Source organism: Phocoena phocoena, chromosome 18 (assembly GCF_963924675.1).
Source record: "Phocoena phocoena chromosome 18, mPhoPho1.1, whole genome shotgun sequence".
Lineage (NCBI taxonomy): Eukaryota > Metazoa > Chordata > Mammalia > Artiodactyla > Phocoenidae > Phocoena > Phocoena phocoena.
In genome coordinates, this window is record NC_089236.1 from 15766351 (window position 1) to 15790728 (window position 24378).

The 24378-nt window shown below is 49.8% G+C and overlaps 1 protein-coding gene across 1 annotated transcript in view; it reads left to right on the forward strand.

Moving 5' to 3' along the window:
* ATP7B (ATPase copper transporting beta) overlaps nt 1–24378 on the forward strand; it is a 53834-nt gene that overhangs the window by 12290 nt on the left and 17166 nt on the right. The window contains exons 2-9 of the mRNA XM_065895906.1: nt 3927–5115; nt 10716–10973; nt 12722–12885; nt 14427–14588; nt 16984–17060; nt 18475–18649; nt 19696–19929; nt 20651–20742. Coding sequence (XP_065751978.1) covers nt 3927–5115; nt 10716–10973; nt 12722–12885; nt 14427–14588; nt 16984–17060; nt 18475–18649; nt 19696–19929; nt 20651–20742 — 2351 coding nt within the window. The remainder of the gene's footprint in view (nt 1–3926; nt 5116–10715; nt 10974–12721; nt 12886–14426; nt 14589–16983; nt 17061–18474; nt 18650–19695; nt 19930–20650; nt 20743–24378) is intronic.

Sequence of the window (24378 nt, forward strand, 5' to 3'; positions counted from 1 at the left end):
TGAGAGTTATGTCTTATAAGGAGGTAATTTCTGCTTTACTAAGATACTGTATTGAAGTATCTAAATATCTTTAGAATATCTTCTTAGTTTTTCCTGTATCTTTTTTTTTTTGGTCATACCACGTGGCATGCAGGCTGTTAGTTCCCGGACCAGGGATTGAACCCAGGCCCCCTGCAGTGGAAGTGCACAGTCTTAACCACAGTTTTTCCCCCTGACCTGCAACTTTTTTCAGTTAAATACGTATTTAATTCATACCAGTTACAATCAAGTCACTGCTGTGGATCTCCTTTATTCTCACATTATTTTAACTTAATGTTTAAATTAATTATGTTTTAGAATTCGGTAACACGTGTACATTGTACAGTAAGTTGTACAGTGAAAAGTAACTCTTCCTTCCCACTCCTCTACCCCAGCTGCCTGACCCCTTCAGCTGCCCAGTCCACAAACTCTGTGCCAGCTTCTTATATGTTCTTCCAAAGGTAACTCCATACATGCATAAACATCTGCGTGTGTCATATTCTTTTTCTCTCACAAACAGTGCTAGCATGCTGTGATAGACTTATTTTGGTTGTCCTCCTGTGGTCCTCCCAGTGAACTCCACTTCCTTGTATGTAAGCACTTATGTAATTCTCTTCCTTATTGACTGAGCTTGGCCACGTGACTGGCTTTGGACAATGGTGGATTAGCAGGTGTGATGCAAGCAGAGGCTTGCTAAGTGCTTGCACACTGGGACTTGTTCTCTGTGAATGCTAACTACTGTGACACTCCCTCTCAGAACCCAGAAACCCCCAACAGTGAGGCACCCAGCCTAGCCATGTGCAGAGGCTACATGGAAGAGAGCCAAGGTCCCTGCCAACAGCAGCCACCATCAACCTGCCAGCCATGTGATGAATGAGCCACCTTCTTGCAAGTGGGACCTCCAGCCCCATTCAGCCACCCCAGAGATGAGCTTTACCTGCCAAACCCTGTCCAAGCTGAAAAACTGTGAGCTGTCATCATAAGCCACTAAGTTTGGTTTGTCTTGAGCAGCAGATAACCGAAATACTAGATGGCACTATATATTCTTTTTTCTTGTAAAAGATTTATCTATTATTTATTTATTTAACTTATTTTTGGCCGTTTTGGGTCTTGGTTTCAGCACGCAGGATTCTTTACCTGCGCAGAATTCTTTACCACTGGACCACCAGGGAAGTTCCTAGATGTGCTGTATATTCTGTGCCTTGCTTTTTTCACTGAACTATATATTAGATACCAGTCTATTTCACTGTTTATAGAGTTGCCTCATTCTTTTTTTTTTTTTTTTTTTTTTTTTTTTATGCGTTACGCGGGCCTCTCACTGTTGTGGCCTCTCCCGTTGCGGAGGACAGGCTCCGGACGCGCAGGCTCAGCGGCCATGGCTCACGGGCCCAGCCGCTCCGCGGCATGTGGGATCCTCCCGGACTGGGGCACGAACCCGTGTCCCCTGCATCGGCAGGCGGACTCTCAACCACTGTGCCACCAGGGAAGCCCGCCTCATTCTTTTTAAGAGCTAGATAGTACTCCATTGTACATTTGTGCAGTAATTTATCAGCCTCTACTGATGGACATTTATGTTGTTTTCAATCCGTTGTAGCATCTAATATCTTTGTTGCATGCTTCCTTTTGCATGCAAACAAATACATTTATTGCCTAAATTCGTAGAGAGTCACTGGGTCAAAGAATATGTGAATTTGTTATTTTAATAGATATTGCCAACTTGCCCTCCCAAGAGGTAACATTCCCACTAACCCTGGGGAATGAGTCAGTGGGTGCCAACTTGAATGGTGAAGACCATGTCAACCTCACATGTGAGGTGGGAATGTTATATTTCTCCTTTAATGTTGCTTTTCATATATTGAGAAGCCATTTGCATTTCCTTTTTGATGAACTGCCTTCTTTTTTCTATTGGAATGTTGGCCTTTTTCTTTTTCGAAGGAGCTCTTTATATATTAAAGGAATTAGCTCTTAATTTGCTTAAGGTGAAAGCAAGTCTTCTTTTTCTCTCGGTTTATCTTCTGCCTTGGTTTGAACAATTTGTTTTCCTCTTATTGTGGTTAGATATACCAAACTTTTATTTTATAGCTTCTGGATTTTCTTGCTTTTGTTTTGTCATATTTAGGCTTTCCCTACTCTGAGATTATAATAGATATTCTCCTGTGTCTTCATCTAGTACTTTTATTATTTCGCTTTTTACGTCTTCATCTTTGATCCGTCTGAATTGTCTTCTGATATATAGATTCCAAATTTATACTTTTCCAAATAGGTTTCCCAGGTGTCTACCCAGTCATCCGTTAATACTGTTATGCTGTGTCATCCTTATCATATACATTTCTGTATTTACACCATAGATAATTTCAGTATGTTTTTTGAATCCATCAGATTTTTGAGTTACTGTCTCTTTTTCTCTATTTTAAAATATTTTTTAAAACTCCTTATAATTATTAATCCCAAACTAGCTTGTGATTTCCTCTGTGGATATACAAATGAATATTTATAGTCTGTTTTAAAAGTTATGTAAACTTCCATCTTGTGAAGCTGCTCAAAATCTGAAGTTGGAAAGATAAGCATTTTATGCACAGGGACAGAGAAGATCAATCCATGTAATCGAGCTTCAGCTGAAGATGAGTAGGCTTGTGTAGGTGTTGAGGGACATGCTTTTTTATCCGTTGCCATATACAAAGGCCTGTGCCCAAATGCCTGAAGCAGGTAATAGCACTGGTATAAAAACTATATCTAGTTAAGAGAGTGGTGAGGCTGGGACCCTGCGAAAGGGAAGTTTTGTTAACAGAATGGCTGAGGTCACATCATGAGAAGACATCAGGAAACTACACTTGAGCTGTGATACGCTAAGAAAATGAATCCGTTTAATTTGGTGAAGCACGTGTCGTTTTTAGGTAATGTCTACAGCGGCCCTGAGCACCCGGCGGGGCAGGGACTCAGCCGAGGCAGAACAAGGCAACTTCCTGTTCTTCCAGCTTTCCCCCTCCCCCTCCTCTTGGTCCCCGTGGCACTGCTGTGCTCACTTCCGTGGCTCAAGGGGCGTCCTTCGAGACCTTTTTTCATAGGCACTGTGGTCTGGCCCCATGCGCTGGGAGGTCTGCATTTGGAACATGTGCCTTATGGCTATTAAGTCTAACCCCTGCTAAGAGAATGAGATGGACACCCCTAGAAAGAGATGCAGAATTAGGGTGTGGCCTATTCTGTGTATTTGCATTCCAGCAGGACGTCCAGAGTTTAAGCTGAAAGGACCAAGTCCAGTGGGGAGATTTCAGGTGTCAGCTGGAGTCGGGGAGGTCTCGTGGGACTTGTGCCCTTCTGCTGCAGGCTGCTGTGCTCTCTGCCTCTGTCATAGGCCTGCCATGCTTGTTCTGTGCGGGTCAGCCCCGTCGTGCTCTCCTTTCCCACAGAAACCTTCATGCCTTCTACCAAGGTGGGCAGTTGACTTCTGGGTTCAGAATCACAGAAAGTCAGAGCTAGAAGGAACCCCTCTGAACCCTTTCATATGATAAGTAATGTCTTTACAGATTTCCTCCCCTTTTTTTTCTTTTTTTTTTTTTTTTTTTTTGCGGTACAGTATGCGGGCCTCACACTGTTGCGGCCTCTCCCATTGCGGAGCACAGGCTCCGGATGCGCAGGCTCAGAGGCCTTGGCTCACGGGCCCAGCCGCTCCGCGGCATGTGGGATCTTCCCGGACCGGGGCACGAACCCACGTCCCCTGTATCGGCAGGCGGACTCTCAACCACTGCGCCACCAGGGAAGCCCTCCTCCCCTTTTTTAATGTTCTCATACTCTTGGGATGTTTGGACACCAGTGGTATTGTTTTCCATTTTCTCAGTGCCACACAAGCTGGGAGATTTTAGAAAATGTTTAGTTTTAAGGATAAAAAATGTTCTTTCTCTTCCTTTTAGATCCTGCCTAAGCTTTCCGGGCCTGCTCGAGCCTGGGAGCCAACGATGAAGCAGAGTTTTGCCTTTGACAACAATGGCTACGAGCACGGCCTGGATGGCGTGCACCCCTCTCAGACGGCCACCGGCACCATCAGCATCGTGGGCATGACCTGCCAGTCGTGTGTGAAGTCCATCGAGGGCAGGGTGTCTAGTCTGAAAGGCATCGTGAGTGTTAAGGTTTCCCTGGAGCAGGGCAGCGCCATGGTGAGGTACATGCCCTCGGTCCTGAGCCTGCCTCAGGTTTGCTGTCAGATTGAGGACATGGGCTTCCAGGCCACTGTGGCGGAGGGAAAGGCTGCCTCCCGGCCATCCAGGTTCTCGCCCGCCCTGGAGGCTGTGGTCAAGCTTCGGGTGGAGGGCATGACCTGCCAGTCCTGCGTCAGCTCCATAGAAGGCAAGATCGGGAAACTGCAGGGCGTCGTGAGGGTCCGCGTCTCGCTCAGCAACCAGGAGGCAGTCATCACTTACCAGCCTTACCTCATCCAACCCCAAGACCTCAGGGACCACGTGAATGACATGGGGTTTGAAGCCGTCATCAAGAACAAGGTGGCCCCCGTGAGCCTGGGACCTATTGACATCAGGCAGCTCCAGCGCATCCACCCAAAGGCCCCTCAGGCTTCCATTAACCAGAATGGCAATAACTCAGAGACCTCGGGGAGCCAGGGGGTGCCCCTGTATCTCAGAGTGGATGGAATGCACTGTAAGTCTTGTGTCCTGAACATTGAAGAAAATATTGGCCAGCAGCCAGGGGTTCAGAGTATCCAAGTGTCCCTGGAGAACAGGACTGCCCAAGTCCAGTACGACCCTTCCCGCATCTCCCCAGGGACCCTGCAGAGGGCCATTGAGGCTCTGCCACCTGGCAACTTTAAAGTCTCTCTACCCGATGGAGCGGAAGGGAGTGGGACAGACACCAGGAGCCCCCAGGCGCCCGGCGTGCGCTGTGCTGCAGTGCTGGCCATCGCTGGCATGACCTGCGAGTCCTGCGTCCAGTCCATCGAGGGCCTGGTTTCCCAGAGGGAGGGAGTGCAGCGTATCTCAGTGTCTTTGGCTGAAGGGACAGGAACGGTTCTCTACGATCCATCTCTAACTCACCCAGCAGAACTCCGAGCTGCGGTGGAGGACATGGGATTTGAGGCCTCCGTCCTGGCTGGTACGTGGTTGATGCTAAGTTCCTTGGATTTTTAGCTTCTTTTCTGAAGAGAACACTGATTCTGTGTTCTTTTTTTTTTTTTTAATTATTATTTTTGGCTGTGTTGGGTCTTCGTTGCTGCTCATGGGCTTTCTCTAGTTGTGGCGAGCGGGGGCTACTCTTCGTTGCAGTGCACAGGCTCTGGGAGCATGGGCTTCAGTAGTTGCAGCACATAGGCTCAGTAGTTGTGGCGAGCGGGCTTCACTAGTTGTGGTGCACGGGCTCTAGAGCGCAGGCTCAGTAGTTGTGGTGCACGGGCTTAGTTGCTCCGTGGCATGTGGGATCTTCCCGGACCAGAGCTAGAACCCGTGTCCCCTGTATTGGCAGGCAGATTCTTAACCACTGCGCCACCAGGGAAGCCCCTGTGTTCTTTTTAAAAAGAGTACTTTGGGAACACCTGGCCCTTCTCTCTCCAAAGGAAACATCATCATTTGCTCTGAGATTTCTCTGCTAAACAAAATAGAATAATAAAGACAACAGGACCCTGGTCTCACCACCTGGAGCCCATTCTGTTGAAAGTGGGAAAGAAGGGAAGGATATGATGATGGTTTCCCTTCCCACCCACCCCTGACCATGGCTGTGAGAAGAGGGGGTGTATGACAGCCTTCCCAAAGCGAGGTGCCCACATACCTTGATGCCACATCGCTAGACAGTTTCCAGGGTGGTGGCTGTCCCCAGGTCCCCTCCCATTGACCCGCCAACCACTCACTTGTCCGTTTCCTTCACTCGGGAGCCCAGCAAGTTGTCTTAGCGTCTTTCGTGTTTCTGCCCCTCACCAGGTCTGTGTGAGCTGTGGGCTGCCGAGCAGCGAGGTGCCTTCCCCCACCCCCACCCCAAGAACTTATGTGGTAGTAGGGAGGGGGAGACCAGACGGGGCAGCAGGTGTGAGCCCTGTGAGGGGGAAGGGGGGCTTCTAGGGAGGGCTCCCTCTGGGGGTGGGGTGGGAGTGAGCCAGTGAGCCATGGGAGGTGGCAGAAACACGGCCGGGCCCCCTGTCCTGCCCCTCATGGCTGACTCCCACTCACTCCCCCCCGCCCTGAGGAGCCCTTCCTAGGCCCCTGCACCATCCACCCCCAAGGGGAGCGGGTGAGCCATGTGGAGTGACTGGGCCCCATTCTGGGCTTTGTCTTTGTACGAAGTTTCAGGAAGGAGATTTGTTTTGTTTTGTTTTTTTAAACAAAAATCAATAAGGAAACTAGAACGGTAAATCCTGTACTCAGAAGCTAAGACATGTAGTATGTAGTCGCCATCTGCTATATTTGTATAAGGTTTAAAGTCTTAAAACAGTGGAATCAGGTTATCAGCAGTAAAAAGAAATTTGCATTGAACTACATAATGCAGAATAATTGAACTTGACTACGTAAACCTGGAGAGAAAACAGGGATTTTTATTAGCCAGAATTATGTTTTTATTAGCCAGAATGAGAATTATGTTTAGCCCAAGAGGTATTTAGGGAACCAGATTTAGCAAATAAAAATACAGGACAGGCTCCCCTGGTGGCGCAGTGGTTGAGAGTCCGCCTGCCGATGCAGGGGACGCGGGTTCGTGCCCTGGTCCGGGAAGATCCCACATGCCGTGAAGCAGCTAGGCCCATGAGCCATGGCCGCTGAGCCTGCGCGTCTGGAGCCTGTGCTCCGCAATGGGAGAGGCCACAACAGTGAGAGGCCCGCGTACTGCAAAAAAAAAAATACAGGATACCTAGTTAAGTTTGAATTTCAGATAAACAGTGAGTAACGTTTTAATATTAGTATGTCCTGTGCAGTATTTGAGACATACTAAAACATTACTGTTTATCTGAAATTCAATTTTACCTGGATGTCCTGTATTTTACCTGGCAGTCTTAATTTAGGATAAACCATAAGTGTGCTGGTGACTGTCTTTTATAGCCACTTAAATACGAAAAAGGCATTACTTGTATTTGGTCGGTCATTCTGGATTGACCAGGGGCTCCTTGAGGACTGTCTTCAAACCATGTGATTTGTTTCTCCTTTGACTCCGCAGCACCCAGCACACAGTAGGTGTTTGTGAAGGAAACGAAGGAGAAAGGAAATAATGGGCTGGGGACAGGCAGGGTCTCAGGTCAGCTGATGGAGGGAACTCTTGAGAGAGATCCCAGAGCTGAAAAACCAAACAGGAACTGGGAGGGAAAACAGGAAATTAAAAAACAGGAAAACCACCCACAGATGGGAGGGTCTGAGGGAAGGCAGGTGTTTAGTTTACACGAGACCAGGGGCTGAGCTTGCCTGGTGGGAACTGGCCAAGGGCAAGGCTATGGCAGGAGCCGGGGCCCCGGTGGAGGGATGGCAAACACTTGGGTCCTCCTCCTTTCTGTCCTGTTGTTTCCTGTTTGTTACCTCCATGTGCCAAATTTAATCAGAAACCAGTTGACAAGGGAGCCTGGGAAAAGTGGTTTGCAGGGGTCAGCCCCTTGGTAGTGAAGCAGGGGGAAGGAGGGAGGGAAAGGATCTGAGAGCATACGGGCAAGAGACAGGCATTGAATTTCCGTCCCTTACTTGACAGCTAAAGTACATTTAGACCTGGTTGTAGAAGGCAGCTGTTACTTGTTCACTTATTTGCATGGTAAGTAGTTTTTGAATGGATGAATGGATGGATGGATGGGATACATGAATACAAAGTGAGGAAAATTCACCTGTTACGTACAGCATGTTCCTCTCACCCTCATAAGTGAGTGATGTCACTTTCAGGGCACGGTTCCCTCACCCCTGCACGTGCTGGGGGTCTTCTGGGGCCCGGGTCCTGTGCCAGCTGCCGTGAAGTGCTCAGTGGCAGTCCAGCACCCGCCCACAGCAGTTCACACTCTCCCAGGGAAGCAGGTGACAGAGGCCCCTTGTATCATCCAAGGCAGGTTAGAATAAATGTTGTAGCAAGGAAGGTGTAGGTCAGATGCTTTTGGGATTCAGAAGAGGAGAGAATCCAATACCCGCTTGTGGGGCTCCTAAGGACATGATGTAGGGGTGACCATGGAGTTGGGCGTGGATAGGATTTAAGAATAGGTAGGATCTGAACAGGCAGGAAAGGGCAGGACTGCACGCCAGGCGGAGGAGACAGGCCAGCACCCTGGCGCAGGCTACCGTCCTCTGCTCCTGGATCCTGGAAGGGGGTCCAAACTGGTCTCCCTGCTTCCTGCCTTCCAGCCCGGTCCCCAGCCAGCTTTCACAGCGATCCTGTCGCGCTGCTGACCCTCCTGGCCCATCCCGTCTTGTATTGTGAGTGGAAGAGTCCTCATGGTGGTCCCTAAGCCGCTCCCTCACCCACCACCTTTCTAGCCCTGACTCAGTTCCTCTTACCAGGCTTGTTCTCACCTCAGGGTTTGTACTTGCTGTCCCCTGTGTCTGGAATGCTCTCCCTGCAAATGCACACAGTGTTCTTCATTTCATAGCTGCTCATCCGGACTTTTCCCAGAGCCTATATCATTTTTATATAGAAATATATAGGTTTGTATCATACATAGTTTTGTAATCTCTTTTTCGCCCTGTGACTTATCATAAACATAACTTACGGGCCCATCCGTGTGTCTGCAGTACCGTGTTCAGCGGCCGCATGGCATCCCAGCATATGGGTGTACCATAACTTCGTTTCCTCTTTATTTTTCCCATCTATTTTGTGTGGATGTCGTTGTAAATAATACTGATAGGATTGTTGTGACTGTAAATACAATTGTCCGTGAAGACAGTCTTCAAACTACGTGATTTGTTTCTCCTTTGTGCACGTACTTAATTATTTCCTTGTGATAAATATCTGAAAGCATAATTGCTGGGTCACAGGGTATCAGCATTATTTCATTCCATCACAAATATTTATTGTGCCCCTACTAAGTGCCAAGCAATTAGAGGCACCGTTTTTGATAATACTGTCAAATAGATTTCCAGAAAGTCAAATCAATTTATATGCCCACCCGTAGTGTTGGCATAGGTGGATAAAGGACCCAGTAGCGTAGGCTTATTTGGGTTTTTGTTAATTTATTTAAACTTTTTTTTTAGCAATCTCCAGAAGCCCAGAATTTAGTTGAGTTCGACCTCAGTGTTGGAGGTCTAACGAATACTACTGAAATTGTTGACAACAATATTTGGGTAGAAAGGCAAGTGAATCCAGGAGGTGGTGATGGACTGGAAAAAGAGGGAGGGGCTGGACAGGTGCAGGAGGGTTTGGTGGGGGTGGGAGCTAGAATGTTAAGAGCTGACATCCAAGGGGTGGTGTCATTTTGAAGAAGGACAAAGTCCAGGAGAGCAGAGCTGTGCTGGGTGAGGTGATGGTCTCTGCATCCAGAAGGTGGAGGGCTGTAAGGCCAGAGCACTGGAGGGTCTTCGTCCATCGACTGCACTCTTAAAGTGAGTGGAAGTAGTTTCAGCACTTTCCAGAAAATGAGCTTCTATGTTTTGCAGCTGTGGACTTTGAAGTAAGGAGAGTTCATCATCAAATGATGTCATTTTTTCCTACATACTCTTCAAGGTATTTTGTGTCATCACAAAACTGTGACTTTTTGGAGTGATGACATTTTCTGTATCTTGATCTGGTCGATGGTTAGTTACATTGGTCTATATATGCGTGGTGGGTGGAGTAATGGCCCCCAAAGATGTCTGCTCCCTGACCCCTGGTACTCGGTGGGGAAAGGAGAACTTTCATCATTGGAGCCGGACTACTGGAAGTCCAAATGGAAAGAAATTACCCTTGGCTATCAGCTCAGACCTACACGGAAGTTAACTTGAAGTATATCAGTGGCCTGAATGTGGAGGTTCATTTAAAATAACAGAGGTGCCAGGAGAACATGTCATGGATATTTTCAGCGTGGCAGTTGACACATCTATTAATAGAGCACAGGATGCACTCACCATTGAAGTTGGTTTAGTTGACTCTAAGTTGGGCTTCATGAACGTCAAGGACTTCTTTTATCAAAAGAAATACCGTTAGATGAGGGTGAGAAAGCAAACCACAGACTGGGAGCCAGTGTTTGCAGTGAGTACAGCTGACAAAGGGTTCCTGGCCAAAATGTATGTAGGACCTAGACAAAGGACGAGAAAAGGGCCAGCGACTCAATAGAGGTGTTTTGGGGCATTTTGATTCTCATGGGGAGGGAGAGGACCTCTGTTAACCAGGATGTGGCCAGGTGTAGAAGCTCGATTCCCTGCTTCATACCTGAGGGGTTTGGGGCAAAGCATTTAATTTCTTGTAACTCTTTTCTTCACTTGTAAAATGGGGATGGTAGTAGTACTTGCCACAGGGCTATGTTAACAGTTAAAGGAGGCCAGACGTGTGCTTAGCAGGGTGCCTGGTGCGTTCTTACCACTGCTTTACCGTCATTGTCTCGTTAGAGCATTCGTCTACCCAGAACATTCCGTCCTTGCAGTATCGGCGTGTTTTCCTATGTATGGAATCGAGTGCCTCCGTCTGGTTGTGGAGAGGGAGAGACAGTGATGGAAACACCAACCCCCCTTTATCTTCTCCAGGAACTTTCATCTGAACATTGTCAAGCTTGAGCCTCCTGTTCCGGAAAAAAATTATCCATTCTTCTAATTTGAATGATTTGTGACATTCTATCCTAGAAAACTGTTCCAGCACCCACGCTGGGAACCACAGTGCTAGGAGCGCCACGGGGCACACGGCGGCTGGTGCACCTGTGTCCGTGCAGAACGGGACTCCCCAGCCTGGGGGTCTCCCTACAAACCACAACCCCGGCCTCGTGTCCAAGTCCCCTCGGGCCTCCGAAACCGTGGCCTCGCAGAAGTGCTTTCTACAGGTCAGAGGCATGACCTGCGCGTCCTGTGTGTCCAACATAGAGAGGAACCTGCAGAAAGAAGCTGGTAAGAGGTCTCCACTGCGCCGAGCTGGGATGCTGCTGTGGATGGTAGCGTGTAGACTGCTGGAGGCCACGGTCAGCAACGTGGTGCGGTGTGCCCTTGGCACACGATGGCCTTGGGCGTCTCCACTGACTGCATTTATCGGGAGCCCTGATCATCTGGCAGCGGCTCATTGTGTGATAGGACAGATGTTTGTCTAATGTTCTGGGGCAGTTGGCGCTCTGCTCTTTAAGAAGTACTTAGTTTGAGATAAAATGGATTGCTGAGTAAGTTAGTCATGGGGAATCCAGTTTAAAGATCAAGGTACTGTCATGGGTGGCCTCCCCAACTAGCTTGTCCTGGTAGTAGTCTGTGGTTTTCCCTTCCAAAGCCTCTTACGGTCAAACACATAAATAGCCTTCATTCTGTCCTGTTGTCATTGTAAATCATAGCGTGTTGCGGAAATGCCGAAGTTTTGTCCTCTAAACGACATTGCCAATCTGTTTTTTTTTTTTTTTTTTCCCCGGTACGCGGGCCTCTCACTGTTGTGGCCTCTCCCGTTGTGGAGCACAGGCTCCGGACGCGCAGGTTCAATGGCCATGGCTCACGGGCCCAGCCGCTCCGAGGCATGTGGGATCCTCCCAGACCGGGGCACGAACCCGTGTCCCCTGCATCGGCAGGCGGACTCCCAACCACTGCGCCACCAGGGAAGCCCACCAATCTGGTTTCTTAAAGCTGAGAGCGCAGCGAAAATCCTGTCCCAATTTTTTGTTTGGAAAATATCTTAACCGTGACTCTGCTGGCCTCCGGGGTCACCTTCTCTCTTCCTGTGGCTCCGTACGTGGGTCTTTCTGCTCCGGCTCAAGGATAACATGTTTCCCGCCTCCTGCTCATCAAGCCTGCAGCTTCCTGGAGCTCTAGAAGGTGGCTCTCAAACCAAGGTGTTCTAGGAGCTCCTCTGTCGCCTGTGGGCTGGCGGCTCAAAAGCTAACCTGTGTCTCACAGGGCCCATGATTCTCTTCCCGACTTGAATCCCTCATATTTATCCTTTATGACATTCTTTCTAAAGCACATCATTCCTTTCATTTATGTGAATGAACCTTTCTTTCCCCCTTAAACTAAACAACAGTGGTAGCAAGATAGTCCGCAGGATTTTTTTCATTCCTGAAAGTGATTAAAAACTGAAGAAGAGTATGGAAAACCACTTTTGAAAGTGATTTTTTTCTCCTGTGTCTGGAAGTGGAGAAAAAAGTACACCCGTTACGTGACAGCAGTTGCCTGCTGCAGACACTGTCCCTTGCTTTGAGGTGTGTGCCCGCACCTGTGTCCCCCAGAGCCTGCCTCAGAGCGGCGCCCGCCGGGCCAGCAGCATGGGCCGTGCCTGGGAGAGGGGCAGGCCTGCAGAACCTCACACCCTCCCCAGACCCACTGAATCAGCGTCTTTGCTTTAACCAGGGCCTAAGGTGAGTCATATGCCCAATAAAGTGTGAGAATCACCTGGGGAGCTTTAAAAAGGGGGAAAAAGATGCCTGGTATCCACCCTGAGAGATTTTGATTTAATTGGTCTGGGTTAAGAGTTAATCACCAGTCAGGTGATTGTTAAAAGCCCTCCCCCTGCCCCCCACCCCAGGTGATCCTAATGCACAGCCAAGTGTGAGAACCACTGTTCTAGAAGCTTCTGGGGCAGAGGTTTTTCTTTGTTAGCTTATGTTGAACACATCATCCCCCGAGGCCTTGCCTGGAGTGTTCCAGCTGTGCCCTGCTGGTTTCAGGGATTCTCTCTGTGCTGGTTGCGTTGATGGCTGGAAAGGCAGAGGTGAAGTATAACCCGGAAGTTATCCAGCCCCTGGAGATAGCGCAGCTCATCCAGGACCTGGGCTTCAAGGCAGAGGTGATGGAGGACTGCGCGGGCTCAGACGGCGACCTCGAGCTGATTGTAAGCGCAGCAGCTGGGCTGGAGCGGGGGCCAGGGGGTGCAGGCCTGAGACAGCCCACGGAGGCCTTCTGACGGCAACCAGGGTTGTGGTCAGGATGTTCCCCCTTCTTGCATGTATCCTGTTCGTTGCTATTGGGTTTTCCTTTGAAGCCAGTGACAAGGACCTGCTCGTTTTGTGAAGGAATGTCCACTATGTCAGAAAGTCGCAGGCGCGCGTCCCACCAGGTCCCGCCAGGCGCGTCAGGGTATCGGGAGGAGGAGGCAATGGCGTTGGAGGAAGAGGAATTGGAGACGGCAGCTGCCCTGAGCTTGTGGCTCGAGGGAGTCGAACAGGAACACTTCCCGTGAGGCCAAGAGGAAGCTGGAATGCCAGAGGCGTCTCGAGGCCCCAGGACGGGATGGGAGTGAGCGAGGCAGTCGGGGCCACCTTGTAGGCACAGGTGTGTCTACAAGGTACCTGGTGACCAGAGTGTCCCCAGGCGCTCAGTCCGGGGTGAACGCCGGGGGTGGTGCTGTTTCCAGGGCTGCTGGGGAGCGGAGGGACGAGGCGCTGGTATTGTTTCCTGTCTGCCCACTGCTGCCAGCGGCGCTAGTCAACAAATCATCGAGGACAGAAGATAGCTCTAGTATTTCGAATATGCTGTGTTCACAAACACTTCTGCGCAAAGCTCTTTTTGTGCAAATAAAGGGAGACTTAGAAGGAATCCACAAGGAATTGAATAACGCTGTTTACCGAAGTGAAAACTTCCTTGCTATGTTTAGTCAGTGCCATTAGCGGTAGGTAAGTAAATGTATGAAGAAAAAGTACTGCGGACACACGTGGCACTTTGAGCTCCCGAGAAGTGGAGTTCTTTGCAGAGCAAATCCTTTGCTCTGGCTGGGCCTCGGTGTGTGCAGAGGGGCACAGTGTAGTACTCGCTGGGTTAGACCTCCAGGGCCCGAGGTGCGCATCTCTGCTCACACTGCGGTGTGGAAATCTAGAGCAAGACAATCAGTGGGGAAGGTGAAAACATCTTTTTGAACAATGTTTTTTTTCCTTATTACAGTGTCCTATAGTTGTATTGTCGTCACACGCTCAGGCATTTCATGTCTGTATTTAATTTGTATTCTGGGAAGTGCTGACCACTGATACTCAGAAGAGTGAGTTGCCCGGCTTGCCTAATGGATAGTACAGGGGTGGCTGGCTCACTCGGAACTGCTTTCTCAGTGCACACAGCAGGGGTGGCAGAAATGCGTAACCAGCACAGGGCGTAGAGTGCTGTGAAAGCCCGTTGTTAGCAGAGCTGCGAGTGGGGCCTCGGTCCTTGCCATCTGCTTAGTGATTGGTCTCCTGTACGTGTGTTGAGGAAGAACCACTGTTTATATCCCCGAGGCTCCTGCGGGAATGTCCGGGGTGAAAATCTTGCACCTGGGGGTTGTGAGTCCAGCATCTTGGGAAGGAGGACAGACTGGTGGCTGCCTGTTAACCCAACTCCCTGTGTGCCTTTGGTGGGATCCTCTGGATCCTGGGTCAGTGGGATCTTTGTCATCCTTTGCCGCAGATCACGGGGATGACCTGCACTTCCTGTGTTCACAACATAGAGTCCAAACTCACAAGGACAAACGGCATCACCTACGCCTCTGTGGCTCTTGCCACCAGCAAAGCCCACGTGAAGTTTGATCCTGAAGTTATCGGTCCGCGGGATATTGTCAAAATTATCGAGGTAAATCATTTATCAGAAGAATGTTGTACCCACCTTTTAAAACACAGTGATTTATAATCATCATAGAAAAATGAGCAAAATATAGCTAAGCGAAAAAAAAAAATCACCTAATCTAAAATCCTTCAAGATTTCCCATGGAAATAAGGTGACTCAACTTGTGAGCGTTTAGTAAATATCAGATAATTTGAGGGGGGAATCGGTGAATGAGTAAGAAAAAGATGGGGAGAAAAGGACATTATTATTGCTTTAATTTCAGATATTCCCTGAGAAACAGCAGTATTGCCAAGATTCCTGGCACATGGTATTAAATTGCCTAATTGTGGGAATTCCCTGGCTGTCCAGTGTTTCACTGCCAGCGGCCCTGGGTTCGATCCCTGGTTGGGGAACTAAGATCCCACAAGCCATGCGGTGTGACCCCCCCCCAAAAAATTGCCTAATTGTAAGTTTTTTAAGTAATATTTACATCTGTGTCACGTATCTACAGACCAAAGGAATGTTGGTGTTGGGAAGAATTACACTGCGTTTGACCACTATACTAGGCCTCCTTTACAGGTGGAGAGTTTAGTCATTTCTCCTTTGGAAAATCAATCACAGTAGTTTTCTGTACTCCCACCCTCATCGTTCCCTCACTTTGTCCACAGACATTCTGTGTCCTCTCTCAGGTCTGTATCATACCACACCAGGAGAGGATGAGCATTAGTGGGGATCTGAATGGGTCAAGATGGTCAAAACCGAGCAAGATGAACTCATAACAACGAATGGTGAAGTTGAGCAGAAACTACTGCTTATGAAATTCAACATCTCATAGCAGGCTTCAAGTTGTTCTAAATTTTCGTGTGTGTGTGTGTGTGTGTGTGTGAAGAGAGATGCTGTCTCTTGTCTGGCCATGCAGAGCCCTTTGAGGTGCAAATGCTGCTACTGTTGTTGATACGGTGCCTCAATCTTAGAGGCAGACAACGCAGCTTCTGTATCAGATGAGGAGAGAGCCCCCAGAGAGGTTAGGAGACTTTGATCCCTGGTACCCAGCTAAAGGTTGCAGAGCTGGTGTTCCAACCCAGATCTCTAGTTCCAAGCTCAGTGGGCATCCAGTTTCTGCCACCCCACGGGTCTTACAGAACAGTAGCGATAAGGCATTAATGAGGGAGAGAAGTCAACTGAGGCACCAATCCTTGCTGGCCTCCACCCAACTGCCCAGCCCACTGCAGTCCCCTGCTAGTTCTTACTTAAGGTATATTGCCAATGTCTGGCCCCCATTCCTGCATCTCTGGGGCATCTTTTCCTGATGTAATTGGGCCGGTATTAGTTGTAAAGGATTTGTCGTTAGATGGCCTTACATGCTCTTTCTTCCAACATAACACATAATTTTTGTGTAAAATCCGAACATCAGAGTCCCAGGGCCCCTCTTTACATCGTGCTGACTGACAGGACATTTCCTGACAACCTTTCCTGGATAATTTTATACAGGGAATCAGAGATTTAGCGACCAGATCAAATAAGATAGAGAGGGTGGAGGAGCAAAACGGTGAAAGAATTGCTTGAGATAATCCCTGAGAAAACCAGATACTGCCGGAGCCAAGGTCTGCTCGTTGGGAGAGGCCTGGGCTGGAGCCGGGGTGGGGGGACCTGCAGCTGGATTCAGAGCTTCCGATGATGCTGTAGCTTTGGACGGGAGTTTAATCCCTGACCTTCAGTTTCCTCCTACAGAGAGCAATACTCCCGACCGCTTGATACTGGGGAGTCCATAACTCACAGATCCCGAGTTTATAACTCAACATCGATCAGCTCAGGGTGTGCTAAGTCACCTCCCGGCATCTGCTGCCTTTGCCCACAGAAGGAGCAGCAGTTGCTGTGGAACCTCCGACGGGATCTGTACAGTGACGTGGGGACAGAAGTCGTGAGCGGAAAAACAAATACAGTCCTCTGAGGCAGTTTTAGATTAACTTTTTCTTTCTTTCTTTTTTTTTTTTTTAAAAAACTTGTTTTTTGTTGTTGTTGTTTTTTTTTTTTTTTTTAATGTATTTATTTATTTATTTATGGCTGCGTTGGGTCCTCGTTTCCGCGCATGGGCCTTCCCTAGTCGTGGCAAGTGGGGGCCACCCCTCATCACGGTGCGCGGGCCTCCCACCATCGCAGCCTCTGTTGTTGCGGAGGACAGGATCCAGACGCACAGGCCTAGTAATTGTGGCTCACAGGCCCAGCTGCTCTGCGGCGTGTGGGATCCTCCCAGACCAGAGCTCGAACCCGCATCCCCCGCATTGGCGGGCAGACTCTGAACCACTGCGCCACCAGGGTAGCCCTAGATTAGCTTTCTTATTTCCAAAGATGTAAAATGGTTTCTACCGATGCCTGTTTTAACCAAGTGCCTTCTTTCTTGTTTCCTCTTTCTAATAACAAGGAAATCGGCTTTCATGTCTCCCTGGCCCAGAGGAACCCCAGCGCTCATCACTTGGACCACAAGCTGGAAATAAAGCAGTAGGTAGAACACAGAAGATAAACTGTAGCTCTAAGGGCTGCCTCTCCCCTGGCCCGCCTCTACCTCATTCGGTGCTGATTGGTGTCCCTGCTACCTCCACCTTCCACGGCACCTTCTGCTGAATTAGTTGCCTTCACCCTCGTAACGTTAATCCTCTAAAACAACGCTGTTCCACGGTACCTTCTGCTGTGACAGAAACGCTCTATATCTGCACTGCCCAGTATGAAATGCAGCCAGTGTGACTCAGGAAGTGAATTTTTAATTTCCCTTCATTTTAACTAATTTTAATTTAAATAGTTACCTATGGCTGGTCGCTAACAGATTGGACAGTACTTACGTTGAGAGGAAGGGAAGAGTGGGTTCTTTCTTTTATAGTATTTCAAGACTTTACTGGAGTGGGTCGAGATCTAGGATCCGAGGACAGGAATTACGGCCAAGTGGAAAGAAAATGGCTCGGGAAGCAGGAGACCTGAGCTCATTCACTGTTGCAGATGTTCACTCATTCATTCAACAAACACAAGCCCGCTGTTGTATGCAGGGCACTGTGCGGGGTGCTAGGGGTGAATAGGGTGTCACCCCTACCTTAGAGGGGCCCTTGGTTGGGCTGGGAAGAGTGGGTGAGCAATGATGCAGGTGGGTTCTGGGGAGTCTGGGAAGCTAACAAGCAGGGGACACACGATCTGAGCCTCAAAGAATGAGTGGAAGTTTGTCGGTCTGAGAGGAGTGGGGTAGGAAGCGAGGTCTTTTCGGGGCTTGCAGGCAGGGGCCTGGGAGTGTAAGACTCCGATCTCGCAGGCCCGTGGTCTTCAGATCAGCGTTGAGGCTATGCCTCCTACAGCTTCCAAGAGCACTCGGTTGGAATTTTGTGGATGGTGAGGCTGATGTGAGACCATGGCTGTCACCTGTGACCCTGATTTCAAACTTCACCAAGGCAGCTGCACTGTTCACACTGACTCTATTTTAAGTAATAGTTTAAAAGTTGAATGTATAAGTTTATACTAATGAAACGTTCCTTTTATCTGTTTTTTTCTTGGGAGTCTATAAACGATTGCGGTTTGAAAAAAGAGCGGGAGCAGCCATAGGCTGAGGATGGTCCACCTCTTTGGGGCTGAGTTCTCAGTTTCTGGACCTCGGTCGCCTCACCTGTAGATTGCAGGTGCCACGTCAGCCACGGGCAGGCAGGGGCTGTGTCTAAACGTCTCTGGAGCATCCTTGCAGTGAAGTTTAGACCTTTGATGTTCCCCTCAGATGGCCAATGTAGGGAGAGAGCCTTGCTTTCACTTTAGCCCTTGGTGGTCTGTCCCAGACATGTGGCAGGGGCCAGTCTCAAACCAAGTCCTCGGGAGGGGACGGGGCCAGAAGCCAGGTGACCGGCGGTACCTGATATGTCGGTGTTGCTGTGTTTCTTTCCAGGTGGAAGAAGTCTTTCCTGTGCAGCCTGGTGTTTGGCATCCCTGTCATGGGTTTAATGATCTATATGTTGATACCCAGCCACGAGCCCCACGAGTCTATGCTCCTGGACCACAACATCATCCCGGGACTGTCCATCCTGAACCTCGTCTTCTTTATCTTGTGTACCTTTGTCCAGGTGCGTATCGGGGGGTGGGCACACCTGCCCAGCGTGCCTGTGTGTGGCCAGCAGGTGCTCTGTCCTCTTAGGCCAGCACAGCCCTTCAGAGCGCTCCAAGTGCAGCTTCGTTGCTGCTTTCCCACCACCCAGCCAGCTGCTGCTTTTTTCTGTCTTATGACCAGCTGGGGGGCGTCCTCTAACACGGGCAGTTCCACACATGACCAGACTCCCCCTGGAGCAGCAGCCCCCTGCAGCAAGGCTTGGTGATCCAGTGTGTCTTGTTTGCCTATTGTTCAGCTGAATTCGATGTTAGAAGCAGCAGCTGGACCACCCTGGGGCTCATGCTGCTCTCTTCCACGTCTTGGCTTGAATGACTGAAACGTGGTCCTGAGGAATCATAATTTAAAAGGGGCAGGCTTCGTGTTACTTCTGCCCTGGGGACCGCATTAAGTAGCTAGCTGTATTTCTAGTGGGAAGTGTGCCTTCCATTTATTTTGGAATAGAAAATGAAACTCCTGACTTAATATTAGAATTAATTAATATTAATTAGGATTATCTGGGGGCAAGTGTTTATAGGCTCAATTTGGTTTTTCCAGATCTTCATCTGCATAGAAAAAAACACATATTTACGTGCGTATGTACGTGTGTGTATATGTTCACATACTATAGACACAGGCTTTCTTTTTGGCTGAAATAGGATAATACTAGATACACTGATTTATAACTGGCTTTTTCACTTAACCACGTACACCAGCGGTTAGGGGCCTAACACATTGTCTTCAGGGACCGCATAGCACTGTCCACAGTATGAACGCACCATGATTTCTTTCACCATCTTGAACGTTCTCCTACTGATGGACTTCTAGGTTGTCCAGTGCTCTGGGTCTTAAAGGTCTCCCTGGATCAGCCACTCCTGTGGTCAGAAGTCCTCTGAATCAGGAAGTACATTTCGTACACATCACTTATGGAGGAAAAAAGTCATGTCAGCGTCGAGGGGGAGCCCAGGGTATTTACAGTCCCGAGGGCCCTTGTCACAAAGGTCACTCTCCCTCACCACCTTTCAGTTCCTCGGGGGCTGGTACTTCTACGTGCAGGCCTACAAATCTCTGAGACACAGGGCGGCCAGCATGGACGTGCTCATCGTGCTGGCCACGAGCATCGCCTACGTCTACTCCCTCGTCATCCTGGTGGTGGCCATCGCCGAGAAGGCGGAGAGGAGCCCGGTGACCTTCTTTGACACGCCCCCCATGCTCTTCGTGTTCATTGCCCTGGGACGGTGGCTGGAACACGTGGCAAAGGTAACTGCAGCCTCAGGTTTAAGGAAGAACTGTTTCCTCAGTAACACAAACCTTAATTTATCTGAGCACCATGTTTAGAATTACTAATCATACACAATCTAGGGCAAGGCTTAAAGAAACATGAAACCTATGTATAATTAGGTGTTTTGACCACCAATCTCCAAACTGGTCTCTGCTTCTGAAATCCCAGCTAATCTGGTTAATTATTAAAACCTTTGTTCAGATGCATCGTGCAGTGGAAAGAACCCTGGATTTCGGGTCAGAGCTCGTACCGAACCTCTTGGTACATAACTGAGTGTGTAGCTTCCTAGTCTAGAAATCCACATTTCCACCATAGGGTCGTGCCATTTTTAGCACCCTGCATTGTTCCCAGATTTCAATGTATCCTAATATAAGAGAGTGGGACTCAGGTCCTAAAAGAAATTAAATTGAACCTAAAAGAAAACAGTCATTGGGCAGACTGGCATTGTTTCTTCAATATGAAATGTAATTCATAGAACTCAGTTGCACTATACACTCGGCGCGGGGATGGCACGGCTGCGTGTCGATGGGCAGTGAGTGACATCATCCCGGGAGAGCCCGCAGGCGTGCAGAGGGGCCGCGTTATGGAGGCAGCCTTTTCTTGCGGGGTTTTCTCTAACGCCAGCCTTGTGATTGATGGTCTGGGTTTGCACAGGCCAGCTTAGTATCGCTCTCATTCTACCTTCTGGTTATTTCTTAGAGCAAAACTTCAGAAGCCCTCGCCAAACTCATGTCTCTACAAGACACGGAAGCCACCGTCGTGACCCTTGGGGAGGACAACTTAATCATCAGGTGGGTTGTCTTCATCACACATCCTTGATCGATTTAGATCAGCCCTGCGTGCTACACATCGCACACCTATCGTGTGAAGGACGTGACACTAGACCTGGTGAGGGCCGGCAAAGACGGTACATGTTAGGAAGATGCCCCATCTCAGTCCAGTTAAGTAAACAAAGCTTTTATATACTAAAAGATAAGCAAGGGTTCAAGGGGGTGTATGTTTGCTAGATGATGAGTGAGAGATACAGGCAGTATTTCTGGAACTTAGGAGAGGAAGGCTCGTGGTGGTCAAGCAGAGCTTCACAGAACATGGAGTATGAGCTGGGTCTCGCCCACAGGATCTGGAGGATTTGGACAGGCTGAGAGATAGGGGTTCAACTTGCCAAAGAATAAAAATGGGAGAACTATTTTTCTTCTTTATCAGGTTGGCAGACGTTAAAAACAATAATGCTCACTGTCGTTATTGCTGGGACTTATATGGCATTTACTGTTTGCCAGATGCTATACTAACCTGTTTGCATTTAATCTATCCAAGAAAAAGCTTTATGAGGAAGGGACTTTTACTACCCTTATTGTACAGATGCAGAGACTGAGGTTCAGAGAGGCTATGCAACTGGCCCAGGGTCACACAGGTATTAAGTAGTGGAATTAGGACAGAACCTACGCTGCTGGTTGCAGAGCCCGTGTTCTTTACACTCTTAAAGCGTATTTAATAACGTGGGCATTTTTACCAATTAAGGCTTCTGTGTTTCTCCGGTCAGCCTCATTTTCCTCTTCTAGGCAATGATTATTTCTAGGCCTCCCTCGCATTCCTGAAATCTCTCTGGACCCACCACTTTCCCCTTTAGCCTGTGATCTCACTTCTGACTTGAGAATAGAAACTGTGATGGGAAACCCATCAGTTTCCTGTCACTCAGCCTGCAAAGCTGCCTTTCCCCACCGCACCGGTGGAAGAAGAGGCATCCCCCCGCCGGGGCCTCCGCTTAGAGCCATCATCTGTCGAATTCTTACTATCCCCAGTGTCCCCGTCTCTGCTGATTCTTACCATCCAGTACGACCTACTCCGAACTCTCCCACCACTGAAGCAACCATCGGTGCCCCTCCCGCTGGTCCATCATACTCTTGCTGGTTTCCTAGAGAGACAGGCCCCTGAGGCCAAGGCGGGTCCCTTCCTTCCCGAAGGCCCCTGGGCCAGTGAGTGAGACGTGAGGATTGCAAGTTTCCGAGGCTCCGGCTGACCAAGCACAGCAGCACCGGCTTTTGCCTGCACACTGGTTTTTAAGTAATAATCAGAATTATGGTAGTGACGGCTGAGATTGGAGAGTTTGCCGTGTGCCACGTATGCTACCCAGCTCTGCGCGTAGATAATCGAATGTAACCCTGATGGCTTCCTCGTGAGGGGGCGCCTATCCTCGGGCGCCCAGCTCGGGAGGGAAGTACCTTGTCCAGAGTCCGTGGCAGGTGAGCAGCAGAGAGGGGGCTGGGCCCCTGGAGACACAGGCTCCTGCTAAGCCTCCGCTGCCCTGTCTCCTGGCCGGGAGGAGCCCGTGTGACAGTGCGGCTGGCTTGTGACCACTTTGGTGGCTCTGCATGGTTGTGTACCTTGGCTGCCTTTTTCCTCATAAATTAATGACATGAGAGTGCCCGAGCTGTGCAGGCGTTCAGATTGGGGATTGAGCCATGAACAGCTGCGTTTACTTTCTGCCTTTCATTTCCAAGGGCCTGTGACGGCAGGACGCCAACCCCCCGGGCAGCTCCACCGATCTGAGTACAAGGAGATGAGGGTCTTTGCCAGAAGGCTCAGGCCGGCCGCGATGCGGAAGGAGGGCGGGGCCGCACCTGGCATCTCCCGGTTCTTTCCCACATTGTGTGCCTGGCTTCTGCCACCACGTGTGGTGGTATCACTTTTTAAGCTAGGAGCCAGAAGACCAGAGTTCTTTCTGGCTTTGCCTGAGACAGGCCACGTGCTTGGAGCTGGGTCCCCTCCTGTGTTTTGCAGTTCGTGTCCGTCAGACAGGTGGGAGTGGTCACTCCTACCCCACCTTCCTGACGGGGTGCTCGGGCCGTGGTCACACCTGCCCTGCCAGGGCCAGGGCCGCTCTCTCGCTTCCTGTAACGTGGCATGTGCTGTGCCAGAGGCCCCAGGCAGCCTCCTGCAGGGCCTGGGCCTCTGCCGGCGTGGACAGGTCTGCGGAGCCTCCTGCAGGCCACCGGGGCTTTGCGCCTCAGCTGGCTCCTTTCAGAGGGACTCAGCCCGTCCCTCCCTCTGTCCCTCTGCCAGAGGCACGTGTCCATCCTCTCCGCCCGGAGTCTTAGGTGACAGGAGCATCTGCGTAGATGATCAGTGGTAGTTTCTTCCCTAGCTGCTACTTGCGTTTCCCTTTGTGCACTCTCTTCGCGCCCCTCATTCCTTAAATGTGGGTGATAGTCGGGGTTTCAGCGTTGGCCCTGTTGTCTTTGTGTTCTCCGACCTCGTGTCTTCATTCCCAAACCTACGTCAGATCTCAGTGGCTGTCCTCTGCAACCCCTTCCCTTCCCTCGTCCACACAGCTGGTCTCCGTCCTCTTGATTCCGGCTCCACAAGCTCTGGTGGCCCCGGCCGCTGCCCCTCCCACCGCTGCCATGCTTGTTCAGGCCACCGGGCTCTCTCCCCTAAAGCCCCGCAACAGCCCCTCCCTGGCCTCCTGCTCCAGCCTTGTCTCCTTCCTGATGTTTTCCACATGCAAACTATCCAGCTCTTGGAGGCACAGATCTGATACTCTGTAGCTGCCAGTCCTTCAGAGGTTTAGGATAAGGTCCGCATCCCTAGACGCACACGTGAGACTTGGCCTCTGCGCCTGTGCCTCCTGGGCTCAGCCTCTGGTCCTGACATCCCTCCATCTCCTCCCAGCCACCCCACTGGCGGGTCCCAGGAGGAGGCGCCCCTGCACTCTCCCACCCCCCCGCCCTCCAACGAAGGCCTTTCTTCCTTCCCCTTTGCCTGATCCCTTGTCCCCTGGTCAGACTGCCTTGTCCTCTGGGGCCTGGAGCACTTGGTGCCTCCAGTCGTCCTGGGACTACATAGCAGGCGCTCAGATCCTCACTAGTTGAATGCATGAAATGACTGTCAGATGTTAAAGAAATGCATCATACATGTGCGTGTGCTTGACACTGTGAGGCCTGCACAGCGGGTCCCCAATCTCCCACGTTGAAGTGTTCTTTTTCTTATAATTAGGAAAACGGAATTATACATGTTATATAGCCCAGTGGCCCTTCTTTTGTAAGTTTTTTCTTCGTCTTTTTGCTTTGTGTTAGATGAGGCAGGAGAGTAGAGAAGAGGGGACAGGTGAGGTGAGCAGGCTGCCGGCAGAAACCCTCAGAGCTGAAGAAATGCTTGGAAAAAACTGTATTCCCACAGCTTGGCGTTTGGGGGACATGAGCTTCTGAAGCAGAAATGGGACTGGGAACTCACCAGAAGGAGCCACCTGCCCCCCTAGAGGGCTGTTCCCCATAAACTCAGCTGTTCAGAGTAAGAAAGATATGGTTAATTCAGATTCAAAGGGGAAATTCAAAGTTAGATGAAGCAGAGATGAGCCTCACTAACGATTTCTTAGAAAGATACCCAGTGGACATTTGAGGCAAGAATCACGATTTTTAAGCAAACATTTT